Source organism: Salmo salar, chromosome ssa02 (assembly GCF_905237065.1).
Source record: "Salmo salar chromosome ssa02, Ssal_v3.1, whole genome shotgun sequence".
Classification (NCBI taxonomy): domain Eukaryota; kingdom Metazoa; phylum Chordata; class Actinopteri; order Salmoniformes; family Salmonidae; genus Salmo; species Salmo salar.
In genome coordinates, this window is record NC_059443.1 from 76,583,943 (window position 1) to 76,605,008 (window position 21,066).

The 21,066-nt window shown below is 44.0% G+C and overlaps 1 protein-coding gene and 1 non-coding gene across 2 annotated transcripts; both read right to left on the reverse strand.

Annotated features, from left to right (window-relative positions):
* Positions 1 to 70: 70 nt before the first annotated feature.
* LOC106593144 (zinc finger protein 883) lies at positions 71 to 13,289 on the reverse strand. Its single transcript, XM_045710251.1, has 3 exons — positions 13,074 to 13,289; positions 6,634 to 7,388; positions 71 to 2,547 (listed from the first exon to the last, which is right to left on the reverse strand). Exons 2-3 carry the CDS (start codon positions 7,316 to 7,318, stop codon positions 1,160 to 1,162), a joined length of 2,073 nt encoding a protein of 690 aa, XP_045566207.1. The 5' UTR covers positions 7,319 to 7,388; positions 13,074 to 13,289; the 3' UTR covers positions 71 to 1,159.
* trnav-uac (transfer RNA valine (anticodon UAC)) lies at positions 9,836 to 9,910 on the reverse strand. Its single transcript has one exon. It is a non-coding gene; the product is annotated as a tRNA-Val (tRNA).
* Positions 13,290 to 21,066: the final 7,777 nt, after the last annotated feature.

The window sequence follows — 21,066 nt, forward strand, 5'->3', positions numbered from 1 at the left end:
CAAAAACCAAGCCATGAGGTCGAAGGAATTGTCCGTAGAGCTCATAGACAGGATTGTGTGGAGGCACAGATCTGGGGAAGGATACCAAAAAATGTCTGCAGCATTGAAGATCCCCAAGAACACATTGGCCTCCATCATTCTTAAATGGAAGAAGTTTGGAACCACCAAGACACTTCCTAGAGCTGGTCACCTGAACAAACTGAGGTCGGGGCAGAATGGCGTTGGTTTCGGAAGTGATCAAGAACCCGATGGTCACGCTGACAGAGCTCCAGAGTTCCTCTGTGGTGATGGGAGAACCTTCCAGAAGGACAACCATCTCTGCAGCACTCCTTTATGTTAGTGGCCAGATGGAAGCCACTCCTTCCTGTATATGTACTACTACAACTACTACTACGCCAATTTCAAGTCTATATTTGTCAAAAAAATTATGATAGTTGAGAATATTTAGGACAGTACCTCAATGAATCTGCTATTTGGAACAGCCCCCAGGGAAGGGGCAAGTGTAGGGTCCTAGATGCCCCTAGATGCTGATCTTGTGTCAGTTTAGCATTTTCACCACTAATGCTAAAAGACGGGATTTGGGGGAGAGGAACTTGATCCTACACTTGTCAGGTGTGTATGTATACAACACAACACTATGATTTCAGACTATTTAAAGCCACAATCCTTGCTTTCAAAAACCACAGTAACCAGAGACCATAGTAACTACTCTAAAAAAAATCATAGTAAACACTCTCAAAAATCACTCTGTGCTCCCAATTCCTCTGGGTGGAAAGGAAATTAGGCATAACTAGCCAGTTGCACAACTAAATGCCTTCAACCTTCCGCATTTAACCCCTCTGTATTATAGAGGTGCGGGGGGCTGCCTTAATCCACATCCACATAATATGTGCCCAGGGAGCAGTTTTGGTTGGGGGCTAACTGGCTTGCTCAAGGGCAGAACAGCAGATTTTCTTCTAACCTTTGCCGACTCTGGGATTCGAATGAGCGATCTTTCAGTTACTGGTCGAACGCTCTTAACCGCTAGGCTACCTGCCGCCCTCTGGGTTCTTCTGCATGTGTGAGAGTGTTTGTGTCTCTCTCGCTCTCTCTCTGGGGGTTAGATTGTAAGTAAAACGACAAATTGATGTCTTCTGCAAGTTAAACAAAGTTTTCTTCTCTATTCATAGACAGAGCTGGAATCGTCCTGAGGCCATTCAGCACAGAGAACATCACCTGCAGGATGTCCATGTCCTTTCTTATGTTTCAACATGGCTACTAAATAGGTGAACCTCTCCTTGCATATATCACAGCTGTAAGGCTTCTCTCCAGTGTGAGTGCGTTTGTGTACAGCCAATGCGTCGGTTCGGGAAAACCTCTTCCCACACTGATCACAAGCGTGAGGCTTCTCTCCAGTATGAGTTCTCTTGTGTGCAGTCAGGTTTTGTGACCGACTGAAGCTCTTTCCACAGACAAAGCATGGGTAAGGTTTCTCCCCAGTGTGTGTTCGCTGGTGAGTCACCAAAGAATTGGACTGAGAAAACCTCCTCCCACATTGATCGCAGACGTAAGGCATCTCTCCTGTGTGCACACGCTGGTGTGTTGTTAAACCTTGGCGGAATATGAAGCTCCTGCCGCATTCGGTGCAGTGGTACGGTTTCACTCCTCGGTGTATCTTCATGTGAGTTCTGAAGTTGCTTGGATGGTTGAAGGTCTTCCCGCACAGCTCACATACAATGGACTTGTCTTTACTGTGCCTCTTCTGGTGTTTCTTCAGATATATCGGATGAGAGAAACAATGACCACACTCAGAACAGCGATATGATCTCTCTCCCGGGTTGTGCATCAGCTGGTGAAATTTGAGACTACCTTTCGTGGCAAAACCCGTCCCACATTCTGAGCAGCTGAAGGGCTTTTCTTCGGTGGGCTTGTGTTTAAACTTGTGTGATTTCAGTAAGTAGGCTTGAATGAACCGCATTCCACAGACGGAACATTGGAATGGTTTCTCTTCGGTATGCATTCTCATATGGAAATTAAAGGACGCCGAAATACAAAACTTCTTCTCGCAGTAGGAGCATTGGTAAGGCCTTTCTGCGGCAGGCATGTGTGTTTGCACGTGTGCTTTTAGAGTGGATTTCTGAGCAAAACTTTTCTTGCACTTGGAGCATTGAAATGGTTTCTCTCCTGTGTGTATCCTTCGATGATTTTTGAACATTGATAAAAAACTGTAGCTCTTCCCGCAGTCAGAGCAGTGGTAAGACCTTTCTGTGGGAGGCTCATGTACTGTTTTCTCATGTATTTTTCGATAGTGGTTGTTTGCAAAACCTTTCCCACACTTGGAGCATTGGAATGGTTTATTTTCGGTGTGGGTGCTTTGATGGATTTTCAAGCCTGATAAAACACTGAAACTCTTTCCGCAGTCATAGCAGTGGTGTGGTTTCTTCCCTGTATGTCTCTGTGGTTGTTTGTTGAGGTGTTTTGATGTGGCGAGACTCCAGTCTGGGTCGTCAGCATGATGAGGTTGTTGTTGAGGCTCCCCAGAAGATCTACGGTTTCCACGTCTCTCTCCTGTGTGAAAGAGACAATCAAACAAACAGTGAATACAGTTTGTCCAAACAGAAGTGACATCATATTGAGGTATTACAGTGCCTTCGGAAAATATTCAGACCCCTTGACTTTTTCCACATTTTGTTACGGTACAGAAATATTCTAAAATAGATTCAATAAATAAACAATCCTCAGCAATCTACACACACACAATACCCCATAATGACCAAGCGAAAACAGGTTGGCATTTTTGCACATTTATTAAAAATAAAACAGAAATATCTTATTTACATAAGTATTCAGACCCTTTGCTATGAGACTTCAAATTGAGCTCACGTGCATCCTGTTTCCATTGATCATCCTTGAGCTGTTTCTACAACTTGGAGTCCACTTGTGGCAAATTCAATTGATTGGACATGATTTGGAAAGGCACACATCGGTCTATATAAGGTCCCACAGTTGACAGTGCATGTCAGAGAAAAAAACCAAGCCATGAGGTCGAAGGAATTGTCCATAGAGCTCCGAGACTGTGTCGAGGCATAGATCTGGGGAAGGGTACCAAAAAATGTCTGCAGCATTGAAGGTCCCCAAGAACACAGTGGCCTCCATTCTTAAATAGAAGAAATTTGGAACCACCAAGACTCTTCCTAGAGCTGGACGCCCAACCAAACTGAGTAATCGGGGCAGAAGCGCCTTGGTCAGGGAGGTGACCAAGAACCCAATGGTCACTGACAGAGCTCTAGAGTTCCTCTGTGGAAATGGGAGAACATTCCAGAAGGACAACCATCTCTGCAGCACTCCTCAGTAAAAGGCACATGACAGCTCGCTTGGAGTTTGCCAAAAGGCACCTAAAGACTCAGACCATGAGAAACAAGATTTTCTGGTCTGATGAAACTCTTTGGCCTGAATGCCAAGTGCCACGTCTGGAGGAAACCTAGCCACATCCCACGGTAAAGCATGGTGGTGGCAGCATCATGCTGTGGGGGGGATGTTTTTCAGCGGCAGGGACTGGGAGACTAGTCAGGATCGAGGCAAAGTACAGAGAGATCCTTGATGACAACCTGCTCCAGAGCTCTCAGGACCTCAGACTGGGGAGAAGGTTCACCTTACAACAGGACAACGACCCTAAGCACACAGCCAAGACAATGCAGGAGTGGCTTCGGGACAATTCTCTGAATGTCCTTGAGTGGCCCAGCCAGAGCCCGAACTTGAAAAAATAAATGAGCCAACATTTCTAATAAGCTGTTTTGCTTTGTCATTATGGGGTATTGTGATGTCATTATGGGGTATTGTGTGTAGATTGATGAGGGAAAAAATGATTTAATCAATTTCAGAATAAGGCTGTAACCAAACATAATTTGGAAAAAGTTGAGGGGTCTGAATACCTTCAGAAAGTATTCACACCCTTTATCTTTTCCACATTTTTTGTGTTACAGCATGAATTCACACACAATACCCCATAATGACATCACAATACCCCATAATGTCAAAGTGGAATTATCTTTTTAGAGGTTTTTACAAATTAATTTAAAATGAAAAGCTTAAAATGTCTTCAGTCAATAAGTATTCAACCAATTTGTTATGGCAAGCCTAAATAATTTTAAGAATAAAAATATTTAAATAAATAAATAAATAATACCAGTAATTGAATGTCCCTTTGAGCCTGGTGAAGTTATTAATTACACTTTGGATGGTGTATCAATACACCCAGTCACTACACCACTACAGTGGTGGAAAAAGTACCCAATTTTCATACTTGAGTAAAAGTAAAAGATACCTTAATAGAAAATGACTCAAGTAAAAGTCACCCAGTAAATTACTACTTCAGTAAAAGACAAAGTATTTTGTTTTAAATATACTTAAGTATCAAGAGTAAAAGTATGAGTAATTTAAAATTCCTTATTTTAAGCAAACCAGACGGCAGAATGTTGTTGTTTTTTGTAATTTACGGATAGCCAGGGGCACACTCCAACAGTCAGACATAATTTACAAACGATGCATTTGTGTTTAGAGAGTCCGCCAGATCAGAGGCAGTAGGTATGACCAGGGATGTGTGAATTGGACCATTTCCTGTCCTACTAAGCATTCAAAATGTAACAAGTACTTTTGGGCGTCAGGGAAAACGTAAGGAGTAAAAAGTACATTATTTTCTTTAGGAATGTAGTGAAGTAAAAGTAAAAGTTGTCAAAAATATAAAATAGTAAAGTACAGATACCCCAAAAAAACAACTTAAGTAGTACCTCAAAGTATTTTTACACAAAATACTTTACACCACTGACAAATATACAGGTGTCCTTCCTAACGCGGTTGCCGGAGAGGAAGGAAACTGCTCAGGGATTTCACCATGAGGCCAATGGTGATTTTAAAACAATGACTGTGATAGGAGAAAACTGAGGATTGATCAACAACATTGTAGTTACTCCATAATACTAACCTAAATGACAGAGTGAAAAGAAGGAAGCCTGCACAAGTCCTCGTGCTCCTAGACCTTTTTGCCGCTTTTGACACCATCGATCACCAGATTATTTTGGAGAGATTGGAAACCCTAATTTGTCTACATGGACAAGTTCTTGCTTGGTTGTCGGAAAGAATTGTAATTTTCGTTGTTCCTCAAGGTTCCATTTTAGGACCACTATTTTTTTCACTATATATTCTATTTCTTGGTGATGTCATTCGCAAACACAATGTCAACTTTCACTGCTATGCTGACGACACACAGCTGTACATTTTGGTGAAACATGTTGAAGCTTTATGTAGTACTGTGCGCCTCCCATAGTCTGTTCTGGACTTAGGGACTGTGAAGAAACCTCTGGTGGCATGTCGAGGGGTAAGCATGGAATGTCCGAGCTGTGTGCTACTAGTTTTTAAAAAAGACACCTCGGTGCATTCAGCACGTCACCAATTCTTACAAAAACAAGTATGACTTCATCACATCTCTCTGAACAGTAGTCCAGGTGCCTTACCAGGAGGGGGGTGCAGTGGCAGAAAGGGAGGGCAGACCGAGTCACGGTAGAGATATAAAAAGTGGGAGACAACGGAGCAAAAGTGAGGGAGGATAGACAGAGAGATGGGGCAGAGGCAAAGAGAGAGAGGTAATGGAGTGATTTGAGAGAGGGAGGTTAGACAGATGGGCAGAGGCAAAAAGAGAGTTAATGGATATATTGAGAAAGGGAGGATAGACAGAGAGAAGGGGCAGAGGCAGAGAGAGAGGTAATGGAGTGATGTTAGAGAGGATAGACAGAGAGAGAGGTAATGGAGTGATGTTAGAGAGAGTGATGTGAGAGAGGTAATGGAGTGATGTCAGAGAGGGATAATGGAGTGATGTCAGAGAGAGAGAGGGGGAGGTAATGGAGTGATGTCAGGGAGAGAGGGGTAATAGAGTTATGTCAGAGAGAGAGAGGGGTAGTAGAGGGATGTCAGAGAGAGAGAGAGAGAGAAAGAGAGGTAATGGAGTGATGTCAGAGAGAGAGAGAGAGAGAGAGAGAGAGGTAATGGAGTGATGTCAGAGAGAGAGAGAGGTAATGGAGTGATGTCAGAGAGAGAGAGGTAATGGAGTGATGTCAGAGAGAGAGAGGTAATGGAGTGATGTCAGAGAGAGAGAGGTAATGGAGTGATGTCAGAGAGAGAGAGAGAGAGAGAGAGAGAGAGAGAGAGAGAGAGAGAGAGAGAGGAGGGGTAATGGAGTGATGTTAGAGAGAGAGGTAATGGAGTGATGTTAGAGAGAGAGGTAATGGAGTGATGTTAGAGAGAGAGGTAATGGAGTGATGTTAGAGAGAGAGGTAATGGAGTGATGTTAGTTTGCAGGGGGAGTGCATTACATGTCGCTGTCCTCTATGTTTTACGATTCTACAATGAAGGCATTAAATGAAAACCTTTGCATTTTAAGTAAGCATTTCACAGTAATACCTGTTGTATTCGGCGTGTGTGAAAAATACATTTGATATGTCACTATCCTCTTAAAGATTCTACAATGTTACACACAAAGGTGTTGATGCAACTTACAAACGTTGATATCAGAGGCCCCTGGACTGCACTGTAATGTTAGATAACAACTCAACTTCACAATGGTACTTAGAACCAAAACAAAAGGTATCCTGCTGCACTTACTTCGATGAATCACGTCTCCTTCCTTCTCCTCCTCGTCTCCTCCAGCAGTTCCTCTCAACCCTGGTGTTTTCCTGCAGTCGACCAGCCACACAGACACCCTCTTCAGACCCAGCAGTAAGGCATTACCAGGAGAGGACAGAGAGGGGGACCCACTCACGCTCTCCTCCCTCTGCTCTGGTGTGTGTCTCTCTGGTGCTGACTCCACCTCCAGCCCTTTGCTACGCAACAAATCCCTGTCCTCCTCATCCCATTCTTCATCACAGTCTGCAGCGTCGTCATCAAATGATTGGCTGGGACTCATGGGTTCCCCCTCCAGCCTTTTGCTAGGTAACCAATCCATGTCCTTCTGGTTCACTTCTTCATCACAGTCTATAGCATCATCATCAATGGATTGGCTGGGTCTCAAAGGTGCACCGATACAATCCTCCTGTATCTTTCTGATGTCCTCTTTCAGTCGGAGTAACCAAGACATTCCCTGCTCCTCCGATTCCATTGAATCTGCATTTTTCCCAAGTTCCTCCAGGATTTTACGGCACAATGAGTGATGGTGATTCTTTCCTTGAACATCAGAGCCATCCTTGCCACCTATTCCACTGCGTTCACACAGGCAGCGTAAATTGTCGTTGGTTAAAGTGTATAAACTCTGTTCCATTTCATCCATCAACGTTTCCCTCTCTCCACTCATATTGTCCTGCTCACGTGGCAACAACAGCAATGAAGTCAATGTCAAGACAGATATAGTTCAGTTAGATGACCTGTAATGAAAATGAAATGAAAGATTAGAACACATTAGAGCTGACTCCATTTAGTCGACTGGTCCATTGTTTGGCTGTTGGTCAACAGAGATTTCTTTAGTTGAGCAGTAGCAAAAAAATTATAATAATCATGGTGTACAAGACACCTTTCTGATTGGCCCCTGTCTGAGTGGACTGATCTATTGATTGTGGAGGCCGTGAGGATGGTACAGTCCATCAGTCTAAGACATGTGTTACTGTAATTGTATATGGTTATTTTGTCAGAACAACGGAACACTAATAAAAAATCTTATTTTGTAACAAATGCGGTCGCTCTCCGCGGTTCTGAATCAAATCAGCGCGCTGTTGAATTGGCGCCTTTTCCTAGAGCATGTTGTTATGTGCATAATAGCAAAGTTAACCAGCATTTTGGTGTTGAGAACAATGCGGTGGAGTTAGGAGATGAGAAAACAGCCCTTTCCTTAATGGTCTAAGAACAGTGAGGAAACCCCAACTTAATTAGGTCTATAATCAACAGCCTAAATGTTAAATGTGCCTGGCTTTATACATCATACATATACTGTACCAGTCAAAAAGTTTGGACACACCTACTCATTCAAGGGTTTTCTTTATTTTTTATTATTTCCTACACTGTAGAACAACAGTAAAGATATCAAAACTATGTAATAACACATATGGAATCATGTAGTAACCAAAAAAAGTGTTAAACAAATCAAAATAGATGTTATATTTGAGATTCTTCAAAGTAGCCACCCTTTACCTCATGAAGCTGGTTGAGAGAATGCCAATAGTGTGCAAAGCTGTCATCAAGGCAGTCACCTGGAATGCATTTCAATTAACATGTGTGCCTTGTTAAAAGTTAATTTGTGGAATTTATTTCCATCTTAATGCGTTTGAGCCAATCAGTTGTGTTGTGACAAGGTAAGGGTGGTATACAGAAGATTTGGTAAAAGATCAAGTCCATATTATGGCAAGAACAACTCAGATAAGCAAAGAGAAACGACAGTCCATCATTACTTGAAGACATGAAGGTCAGTCAATTCCGGAAAATGTCAAAACATTTGAAAGTTTCTTCAAGTGCAGTCACAAAAACCATCAAGCGCGATGATGAAACTGGTTCTCATGAGGACCGCCACAGGAAAGGATGACCCAGAGTTATCACTGCTGCAGAGGATAAGTTCATTAGAGTTACCAGCATCAGAAATTGCAGCCCAAATAAATGCTTCAGAGTTCAAGTAACAGACACATCTCAACATCAACTGTTCAGAGGAGACTGTGTGAATCAGGCCTTCATGGTTGAATTGCTGCAAAGAAACCACTTCTAAAGGACACCAATAAGAAGAAGAGACTTGCTTGGGCCAAGAAACAATAGCAACGGACATTAGACCGGTGGAAATCTGTCCTTTGGTCTGATGAGTTCAAACTTCAGATAATTTTTGTTGTTGTTGCAACCACCGTGTCTTTGTGAGACCAGAGTAAATGAATGGATGATCTCCGCATGTGTGGTTCCCACCGTGAAGCATGGAGGAGGAGGTGTGATGGTGTGGGGGGCCTTTGCTAGTGACACTGTCTGTGATATATTTAGAATGCAAGGCACACTTAACCAGCATGGCTACCACAGCATTCTGCAGCAATACACCATCCCATCTGGTTTGCACTTAGTGGGACTATCATTTGTTTTTCAACAGGACAATGACCCAACACATCTCCAGGCTGTGGAAGGGCTATTTTACCAAGAAGGTGTGATGGAGTGCCGCATCAGATTACCTGGCCTCCACAATCCCCCGACCTGAACCCAATTGAGATGGTTTGGGATGAGTTGGACCGCAGAGTGAAGGAAAAGCAGCCAACAAGTTCTCAGCATATGTGGGAACTCCTTCAAGACTATTGGGAAAGCATTCCAGGTGAAGCTGGTTGAGAGAATGCCAAGAGTGTGCAAAGCTGTTATCAAGGCAAAGGGTGGCTACTTTGAAGAATCTCAAATATATTTTGATTTGTTTAAAACTTTTTTGGTTACTACATGATACCATATGTGTTATTTCATAGGTTTGATGTCTTCACTATTATTATACAATGCAGAAAATAGTAAAAATAAATAAAAACCCTGGAATGAGGTGTGTTCAAACTTTTGACTGGTACTGTACATTATCAAGCATTTCACACATTATCCAGATACTGACTGTTAGCACTTGAATGGGCTTTAGAAAGGACAGGGTGTGGTCTATGGTGGCAAAATTGCAGGATTATGTTAAAATACTTGTATTGCATCATGGTTGTTTTATTCAACAGAACAGACTATTCTTAACTATTGTGTGTTCTACTGAGGATGGGCCTCTGGGAGATAACACTGACAGGAGATTTACATTCACATTTTAGTCATTTAGCAGACGCTCTTATCCAGAGCGACTTACAGTAGAGTGCATACATTTTTTTACATTTTAAATACTGGCCCCCCGTGGGAATCGAACCCACAACCCTGGTGTTGTAAGCGCCATGCTCTACCAACTGAGCTATAGTGGGACTACAATGTCTTTTGGGAGATAAAACCTAAAGAGCATTCCAGAACATGAGTTAATGTTTCTGTTCTATACCGTACCAGGGAGAGATGGTTCCAGTTTGGAGTTGGAGGGACAGACACAGGTCTATACAATAAAAACAGTTGACACAGCAGATACTGTCTGCTATGTATTATAGGCATCTTTCATACAAACCTTAACCTTGTGACCCATTCTATATATCTGTTGTTTGTCATGTAGGTTGAAAGGGGTGTATCTTGGCTATAAAATACCTTTATATTGTCTCGGGGCTCTCAACGGATCATCATTAGAGACATTGATTCGTCGACCAGCCATCGCTATTACAAAGCTCTCACTATTAAAGATTTAGTTTAAGTATAACTCTGACTTGTGTGAAAAGTTTGTCTCTCGTCATTTGATAGTAAAGGAATTAACCACCACAGGTTGATCTTTGGTTTATACAACGGGTGGGTCTAATCCTGAATGCCGATTGGTTGAAACCGCCGTACAGCCGGTGTCTATTCCACAGTTTACCACCATCTAAATCTATGCCGTTAAAATGCCTATTTACTCTGTTCCATCTGACTGTGCAATCCAATGTCTCATCAGCCCAGCCAGGCAATTTATAAACTTGATCCACTACAAAAAGCATCAAGACATTATCTCACATTTCTTTTAGACTGACATTTAGTTTTCAACAGCAGAGATTTGTATAAACCCTGCTGTCTGTCTCTCTCACATTTGCATCATTGTTGCAATGTGTGTAGGGGGTCGGGAGTCTGGAGGAGACAGGCAGAGAGCTTTTCTCAGCCAGTAGAAATCATAAATCAGCTGGCATCATTTTTATGGATATATACAAAGAAATGTCTATTAAAACAAGGTACAACAAAGCCAGTGTTTGGAGGATATATTGGCATGGTTTGCCAGCCCAAGATGACACCTATGCCAATATATCCTCCAAACACCGGCTTCTCTGACATTATCACTTCATTAGTTATACAAATCTTTGGCTACAGTTGAAGTCGGAAGTTTACATGCACCTTAGCCAAATACATTTAAACTCAGTTTTTCACAATTCCTGACGTTTAATCTGAGTAAACATTCCCTGTCTTAGGTCAGTTAGGATCACCACTTTATTTTAAGAATGTGAAATGTTAGAATAATAGTAGAGAGAATGATTTATTTCAGCTTTTATTTCCTTCATCACATTCCCAGTGGGTCAGAAGTTTACATACACTCAATAAGTATTTGGTAGCATTGCCTTTAAATTGTTTAACTTGGGTCAAACGTTTCGGGTAGCCTTCCACAAGCTTCCCGCAATAAGTTGGGTGAATTTTGGCCCATTCCTCCTGACAGAGCTGGTGTAACTGAGTCAGGTTTGTAGACATCCTTGCTCGCACATGCTTTTTCAGTTCTGCTCACAAATTTTCTTTGGGATTGAGGTCGGGGCTTTGTGATGGCCACGCCTTGACTTTGTTATCCTTAAGCCATTTTGCCACAACTTTGGAAGTATGTTTTGGGTCATTGTCCATTTGGAAGACCCATTTCCAACCAAGCTTTAACTTCCTGACTGATGTCTTGAGATGTTGCTTCAATATATCCACATAATCATGAGGAAGGAAAATTCCAAGTATTTTGTGAAGTGCACCAGTCCCTCCTGCAGCAAAGCACCCCCACCCCCGTGCTTCACGGTTGGGATGGTGTTATTCGGCTTGCAAGCATCCCCCTTTTTCCTCCAAACATAACGATGGTCATTATGGCCAAACAGTGCTATTTTTGTTTCATCAGACCAGAGGACATTTCTCCAAAAAGTACGATCATCATCCCCATGTGCAGTTGCAAACCGTAGTATGGCTTTTAATGGCGCTTTTGGAGCAGTGGCTTCTTCCTTGCTGAGCGTCCATTCAGGTTATGTCGATATAGGACTCGTTTTACTGTGGATATAGATACTTTTGTACCTGTTTCCTCCAGCATCTTCTCAAGGTCCTTTGCTGTTGTTCTGGGATTGATTTGCACTTTTCGCACCAAAGTACATTCATCTCTAGGAGACAGAACGCGTACCCTTCCTGAGTGGTATGACGGCAGCGTGGTCCCATGGTGTTTATACTTGCGTACTACTGTTTGTACAGATGAACGTGGTACCTTCAGACGTTTGGAAATTGCTCCCAAGGATGAACCAGACTTGGCTGATTTATTTTGATTTTCCCATTATGTCAAGCAAAGAGGCACTGAGTTTGAAGGTAGGCCTTGAAATACATCCACAGGTACACCTACAATTGACTCAAATGATGTAAATTAGCCTATCAGAAGCTTCTAAAGCCATGACATTTTCTGGAATTTTCCAAGCTGTTTAAAGGCACAGACAACTTAGTGTATGTAAACATCTGACCCTCTGGAATTGTGATACGGTGAATTATATGTGAAATAATCTGTCTGTAAACAACTGTTGGAAAAATGTGTTGTGTCATGCACAAAGTAAATGTCCTTACCGACTTGCCAAAACTATAATTTGTTAACAAGAAATTTGTGGAGTGGTTGAAAAATTAGTGTTAATGACTCTGGTTGTTATTTGAACTGGCTAGCCAGCTAGTTAGCAAGTAACGAACCTGGCTGACATTTACTGAAAGTGTTTTTAAACGGATGGTTTTATTGGTGTTAAAATGGAGAAAGTATGTTATTTGGAGCACAGGGCTGCTGATGTCATGCAGAGGCTGTCGTTTTGTGTTTACACTTTTTCAGAACGAAAAGTTTGATGTCGGACGACAATATAATGTTCATGATGTTACGACAATTGTGTACACAGACATATCGATAGACGGACTGTAAACCAGCCTTTATGCTTTTGGCAGATTTCATAACATAGCGTTCAACAATGTAATGTCGACATGAAAATAAAAGTTATTCGGTTCAGCGTAAAAGTTTAAATAGAGGTTTTTTCCAATCTTCTAGAGTTATTTGGATAGTTATCTACGTTAGCTAGCAACTTTCAACAATACTTTTCGGGTGATTGTCGCCCTGTCGGCACCTCACAAACCGGGAATTAAACAAGTTATCAAATGAAAGCCCTGAACATTAGCTAATCGTAAAAGGGGTTAATAATATGATTCGTGGTGTACAAAAACATAAACTCGGCTGCAGTATAACTGTGGCCATAATCTTTGCTACCTACCTGATACAGTAGCTAGCTAGCGGACTAGCACGTCTCTGTCCACGTGGGAAAGAAGTATATCTCCTGACTTTCGTTTGATGTTCCTTTGACAACGTTGTTCTAATGTCAGTTTTACGTTGTAGTTCGAAAGTAAAGTAGAATATCCAGCTATGCTTGAAGACTAATCTAGATAGCTAACTTTTCCTTGTCTAACGTTACTTCCAACATAATCAGACCAGAGTAGTAGAGTATCGATAGCTATAACCATGATTAAAAGCTTCTTCTTTGGGTTTTATGATGAACTACATGCAAAAAGGTGTGTTTTTGCCACAAACTGGATGAAAATAAAATGTCACTAAATTGATATGGATAAAATCATACTGACTACCCAAAAATCACTCATCAACATACTCCTTGCTTTATCTGTTAAAATCAATAAATCGGATCATTCCTACCGTATGGTTGCTTTTGGACCTCATAGAAGAAAAAAAAAAATATATATATATATATATATATATATATATATATATATATATATATATGTGTTATCTGAAAAAAGACGTTTGACTTTCAGAAAAACATATTGGTCAAGCTCAGGCACTTTTTATTATTTTTATTTACTTATTATGTGCATAATCCTAACAGGCTGGAAATTTGGAGCCCAAATTAGCCATAGCACTGTGAGTAAGCAAGATTGAGCTAGCATAATGGTGAACACTTGAACATGATTTTAACTTCTCTATCAAACATTTGGTTAATTTTCTCTATAATTGAGAGTAACAGGGTGTAAACATATGAGTTGGATGTACAGACTAACATCATGAAACATGGACAAAAAGATACAACTGAGTGTTTATATTTATTTAGTTTTGCACCATTGTTTTCCAACCAAAGAAATAATAACACTTTCTGAATGTGGTGTCATTTTAGGAAGGGTTTGCTTTCTTAAAGGATAATTACAACACTTCCTGAATGTGGTGTCATTGTAGGAAGGGGTTGTTTTCTTAAAGGAGAATTACAACACTTCCTGAATGTGGTGTCATTTTAGAAAGGGGTTGTTTTCTTCAGTAGAGCATTACAAAAAAACTAACAGCGTGGAAAGTGATATCAGGGACACATAGAACATCTTAAATAAAATGATAATAAATATAATAATTATGATAAAAGAACTATTGATGAGCGAGAATTTAACTAGGACTATAAAATAATGAAGAAAGATTTTAAGTATGTTATTATTTTAAGGCTTATATTTCTCGTGGAAGTTGATTAATAACACCAGTGGCAAAAACACCTACGTCCACTGAAAAAACGTTTTCAAAATGCATAAAATTCACTTTTAAGGTCCATATTTTTGTGTTTTTAAGGTAAAGGACACCTGACCTTATATTTAAAGCCTTTTGGAATTCTAATTTTACACTAAATAAGAAGTGATATTTCCTGAGGACAGAAAAGGCACTGCATTGTAGGAATGACCCTATCCATGTCTGATCCCTAAACAGGCTCAGGAGCCTGCGAGGGAGGCACCTATAATCCTTGTAAATGTTCTGCTGTGAATTCCTGAAGCCCCAGATACTTTCCTGCTGCAGCCACAATGAAGTCCAATTTCTTTGATTTCCTTTCTACTTGAGCCGTGCAGTTTATCACAGTTGCAATGAACACCACTAAATCCACTTTCTTTACATACAGCATATCCGGTTCTCTTGGTTGACAAATAGGGCTATTCACTATGGGCATTCACTACCATTTCTTCAATTTCACCTGTTCTTCTTTTGATTGCTTCCGCATAGGATATATCCAATGGACCACCCTCACTTTTGCCCACTCAACCTCCTTTACCCTTACAGGGCACTCCAGGAACTCTGGGTCATGATCCCCACCACAATTGCAACATGGCCATTCTTCAATCCGATCTTCTGTATACTCCACCCGTCTACACACACTTGAAACACGGCCAAATCCTTTAAAAGTTGTACACTGTAATGGTTTGGTTTCTGCGTACCTCATATACCTCAGCTTACCATGTGTAGGGAAGTGCTCATCATTCAAAAAAAACAATAGAACCACATTTTTTGTTTCCCTTTCTTCCTTCCACCATGCAGGTCAAACGATGGGCACTAACCACACCTGGGATTCCTGTCGAAAGGTTTTCCTCCTTAACTTCCATTGACACCGCGGAGATGACTCCCTTAACAGGTGCCCTACTCCAGAGCACAAAGCACGATACTTCAGTTGACTCGATTATAATGGCGCTGATGTTTTACGGGCTCCTAACCAAATGTGCTTTTTTTTCACGTTGTTTGTAACTTTTTTTTAAACTTATTTTGTAGATAATGTTGCTGCTACCGTGTCCTATGACTGAAAAGAGCTTCTGGACATTTTTCTTTAACGAATCCGACGCGAAGGATATACTGCTTTCTAGAGACCAGGCCCAAGAAAAGACAGAGAAAAAGGGGTAGGAGGTCGGGCTGCCTTCTAAGAATTCGTAGGCGAGTGAGTGAACCTCCACCACCACGCAAACTATTGGTCAACATGCAATCATTGGAAAATAAAATGGATGATCTACGATTAAGACTATCCCACCAACGGGACATTAAAAACTGTAATATCTTATGTTTCACAGAGTCGTGGCTGAACGACAACACAGATACTATAGAGCTGGCTGGGTATTCAGTGCATCGGCAGGACAGAGAAGCTACGTCTAGTAAGGGGTGTGTGTCTATTTGTAAATAACAGCTGGTGCGCAATTTCTAATATTAAAGAAGTCTCGAGGTATTGCTCACCTGAGGTAGAGTACCTCATGATAAGCTGTAGACCACACAATTGTTTTATTTAACTAGGCAAGTCAGTTAAAAACAAAATCTTATTTACAATGATGGCCTACCCCAACCAAACCTGGTCGACCCTGTGCCAATTGTGCGCCGCCCTATGGGACTCCCAATCACGGCTGGATGTGATACAGCCAGAATTCGAACCAGGTACTGTAGTGACGCCTCTTGCACTGAGATTCAGTGCCTTAGACCACTGCGCCACTAGAGTTCTCATCTATATTATTTGCAGCCAGCTATTTACCACTACAAGTCGATGCGGGCACTAAGACCACACTCAACGAGCTGTACAAGGCCATAAGCAAACAAGAAAATGCTCATCCAGAAGCTGCGCTCCTTGTGGCCCGAGTACTTTAATGCAGGCAAACTTAAATCCGTTTGACCAAATTTCTATCAACTTGTCACATGTGCAACCAGAGGGGGAAAAAAACTATAGACAACCTTTACTCCACATACAGAAACGCATACAAAGCTCTCCCTACATTTGGCAAATCTGACTATAATTCTATCGTCCTGATTCCTGCTTACAAGCAAAAACTAAAGCAGGAAGTACCAGTGACTCGCTCAATACGGAAGTGGCCAGAAGACGCGGATGCTACGCTACAGAACTGTTTTGCTAGCACAGACTGGAATATGTTCCGGGATTCATCCAATGGCATTGAGGAGTATACCACTTCAGTCACCTGCTTAATCAATAAATGCATCAACGACTTCGTCCCCACAGTGACCGTACGTACATATCCCAACCAGAAGCCATGGATTACAGGGAACATCCGCATCGAGCTAAAGGCTAGAGCTGCCGCTTTCAAGGAGTGGGACACTAATCCGGATGCTTATAAGAAATCTCACTATGCCCTCAGACAAACCATCAAACAGGCAAAGCATCAATACAGGACTAAGATTGAATCCTACTACACCGGCTCTGATGCTCGTCAGATGTGGCACGGCTTGAAAACTATTACGGACTACAAAGGGAAACCCAGCCGCGAGCTGCCCAGTGAAGCGAGTCTACCAAACGGGCTAAATGCCTTTTATGCACGCTTCGAGGTAAGCAACACTGAAGCATGTATGAGAGCACCAGCTGTTCCGGATGACTGTGTGATCATGCTCTCGGTAGCCGATGTGAGCAAGACCTTTAAACAGGTCAACATTCACAAAGCCGCGGGGCCAGACAGATTACCAGGACGTGTTCTCAAAGCATGCGCAGACCAACTGGTGAGTGTCTTCACTGACATTTATTAACCTCTCCCTAACCGAGTATGTAATACCTACATGTTTCAAGCAGACCACCATAGTCCCTGTGCCCAAGGAAGCGAAGGTAACCTGCCTAAATGATTCCCGCCCCATAGCACTCACGTCGGTAGCCATGGTAGTCATGAAAGGCCAATCCTTATTGTGGCTAGCTACGCATAGGTTGGGCGTTCTAAGTTACACTAGCTAGCTACAACAACAAGAGCTGTCAACTTTCAAAATCAAGTGTTAAGGTAAACTCAAGCATTTAACATATTATACAACGGGTGGGTGTAATCCTGAATGCTCATTGGTTGAAACAGCATACCAGCCGGTGCTATTCCACAAGTTACCACCGGCTAAATGTATGTCACGTCCTGACCAGCAGATGGAGCTAGTGTTTTAGTTTTGGGGTCAGGACGTGGCATGTTTGTATTGGTTAAATGTTGGGTGGATGATTGGGACTTCCAATTGAAGGCAGGTGTGTATAGTTGCCTTTGATTGGAAGTCCTATATAGGTGTGTGTGTTTTTCTTTGGGGTTGTGGGTGGTTGTTTTTGCACTGCGTGTTGTGTGCCTGCAGAACTGTAGCTGTTGTCACTTTGTTTGTATTGTTAAGTGGATGCTCTACTCCTTTATTTTAATTAAAGATGAGTATTCACATACCTGCTGCGCCTTGGTCCATTTCCACAGAAGACAGCCGTTACAGAACTACCCACCACCAAAGGACCAAGCAGCAGAAGAGGAGGAAGCCACAGGAGAGAAAAAGGGAACAATGGACATGGGAGGACGTCCTGGACGGCAAGGGAGCCTACACCTGGGAAGAGATCCTGGCCGGAAGGGATCGCCTCCCATGGGAACAGGTGGAGGCACTCAGGAGAGTGGAGGCAGCTGGACAGAGGAACCATCGGGAAAGTTACGCTGGAACACGGTTGGCTAGGAAACCCGAGAGGCAGCCCCAAGATTTTTTTGGGGGGGGGGCACACGGGTAGCTTGGCCAGGCCAGGGAAGAGCCGTAAGCCAGCTACCCGTGACTACAGGGAGGTGCGTACGAGGTGGAGGGCGCCATGTTACGCTGAGGTGCGCACCATCTCGCCTATACGGACGCACAGCCCAGTGCGCCCAGTACCAGCGCCCGCAGGTGCCAGGGCAAGGGGAGCATCGAGCCGGAAGGGGTGATGCCAACCCTGCACTCAAGACCGCCAGTGCGCCCTTTCGGTCCGGTGTTTCCCGCTAGACACACTAGCATGGAGGTGCGTGTCTCCAGGCTGGTACGTCCAATACCTGCCCCACGCATCAGGAGTCAACAGTCGTCATCAGAGCTGCCCGCCAGTCAACAGTCACCAGAGCTGCCCGCCAGTCAACAGTCACCAGAGTTGCCCGCCAGTCAACAGTCGTCAGAGCTGCCCGCCAGTCAACAGTCGTCGGAGCTGCCCGCCAGTCAACAGTCGTCGGAGCTGCCCGCCAGTCAACAGTCGTCGGAGCTGCCCGCCAGTCAACAGTCGTCGGAGCTGCCCGCCAGTCAACAGTCGTCGGAGCTGCCCGCCAGTCAACAGTCGTCGGAGCTGCCCGCCAGTCAACAGTCGCCGGAGTGGCCGGACTGCGCTGAACTGCCGGAGTGGCCGGACTGCGCTGAACTGCCGGAGTGGCCGGACTGCGCTGAACTGCCGGAGTGGCCGGACTGCCCTGTTCTGCCGGAGTGGCCGGACTGCCCTGTTCTGCCGGAGTGGCCAGACTGCCCTGCTCTGCCAGAGTGGCCGGACTGCCCTGTTCTGCCAGAGTGGCCAGACTGCCCGGTTCTGCCAGAGGTGCCCGCCTGCCCTGATCTGCCAGGGTGCCCGGCCTGTCAGGATCAGCCCGAGTGGTCCTCCTGCCCTCCGGCCCAGCCCGAGTGGTCCTCCTGCCCTCCGGCCCAGCCCGAGTGGCCCGCATGCCTTCCGGCCCAGCCCGAGTGGCCCGCATGCCTTCCGGCCCAGCCCGAGTGGCCCGCATGCCTTCCGGCCCAGCCCGAGTGGCCCGCATGCCCTCCGGCCCAGCCCGAGGGGCCCTCCTGCTCTCCGGCCCAGCCCGAGGGGCCCTCCTGCTCTCCGGCCCAGCCCGAGGGGCCCTCCTGCGCTCCGGCCCAGCCCGAGGGGCCCTCCTGCTCTCCGGCCCAGCCCGAGGGGCCCTCCTGCCCTCCGGCCCAGCCCGAGGGGCCCTCCTGCCCTCCGGCCCAGCCCGAGTGGCCCTCCTGCCCTCCGGTCCAGCCCGAGTGGCCCTCCTGCCCTCCGGCCCAGCCCGAGTGGCCCTCCTGTCCCCCGGCCCAGCCCGAGTGGCCCTCCTGTCCCCCGGCCCAGCCCGAGTGGCCCTCCTGTCCCCCGGCCCAGCCCGAGGGGCCCTCCTGTCCCCCGGTCCAGCCCGAGGGGTCCTCCTGTCCTCCGACCCAGCACGAGTGGTCCGTCTGCCAGGGTCAGCCCAAGTGGCCCATCTGCCCGGCGCAGTTAGCAGCGCCACCGAAGTGGGCTACGCCGACGGTCTCTCCGACATTTGCAACATTGTTTTTATATTCAAATTCGATCTCCAGCTGTTGCATAGTAATCTTGAACGTGTCAGGCAGGAGTCGGGATGAGACAGACAGGCAGGCAGCTTTTCTCAGCCAGTAAAAATCCTGAATCATTGTAATTTATATTGATATATACAAAGAAATATCAATAGAAAACGATAAAATTAAACGAAGTCCAGCTAGCTTGCAGTCTTTCCAGCTTCAGTTTGAAGTTATTGTGTTAGTTGTGTTGTTGGCTAGCTCCTCTGAACAACAGTGTCCTGCTGAGAGAGCTCATTTTCAATGCCAGGTGAAATCGCGCATCATTAGCTCATTGTTATGGATGTATCCAAATACATTTCACTAGAAAACAGCTTAAACAAATGCAAATGAAGCTACTTTGCTGTTATTCTGGCTGCACTGTTTTACTTGACTGTAAGTTAGCTGAAGTTGGCTAGCTAGCAAGCAAGAGATAAGAACCTTTCCAGCCAGTATGGCAATAGAACATTCACACCAACCTCATCTCAAATCACACCAACAGACACACAAAAGAAAGAAGCATACCAACCTTTATTTAACTAGGCAAGTCAGTTAAGAACAAATTCTTATTTACAATGCCGGACAACCAATGCTCCCAGTATGGTTATGCTTTTTGTCAGTTATTAACTCGGAAGATACATCAGCTATCTCACACAGGAGAGAAGCATTTCCACTGCTCCCAATGTGGGGAGAGTTTCAGGCAGTCATCAGCTCTGAAGAAACGCTAGGGAACTCACAACAAAGTTCCCCAAACACTTTGAAGATGCAAGAGTAACATGTTATAATCATTGAGTATCCTGTAATAAACCCTGGATGTCTGGTAATAAATAGTGGTAGTGAAAGAAGAATTTCTGTTTAAATATTGTATATTGAATAGGGTGACAACCTTTTAAAATTTCTATCATGTTATAAACACTGTAGCTATTATAAAATAAAAATGATGGTGGTGAAAGAAGAGTCAAAGTCATGCTCTGGGGTTGTGTTTGAATGTTATTTATTTAAATAAAGTTGGCACAGCTATCACATAGCCCGTGGGGCAAAAGCGGTATGAGAGGAGCACCCTTCTCAATCGAACAGTAATCTGTGCCACATGTTGTCATCAAGGCATCATGATGCATCGTTCAGAAACATACATCTCTTTTCCATGAAATGTGTTTGGATTTTCAAACTAGTTTTCATTGGGAAGGCAGACAAAGCCTTTTATCAAAAGTAATCACTTTTGCATGTGAAAACCCGGAATCCTACTCATTACTCCACTTTCTTAACCTACCTCACTTTTGTTTTGAGCAGACTTCACCCTCGGCCAAAACGGGGCACCCGGCTTACTCCCGGGAGGCAACCCGGTTCCAAAACGAATGCAATCAACGCTAACCTGGTTCATCCTGGGCATTAATCAAATC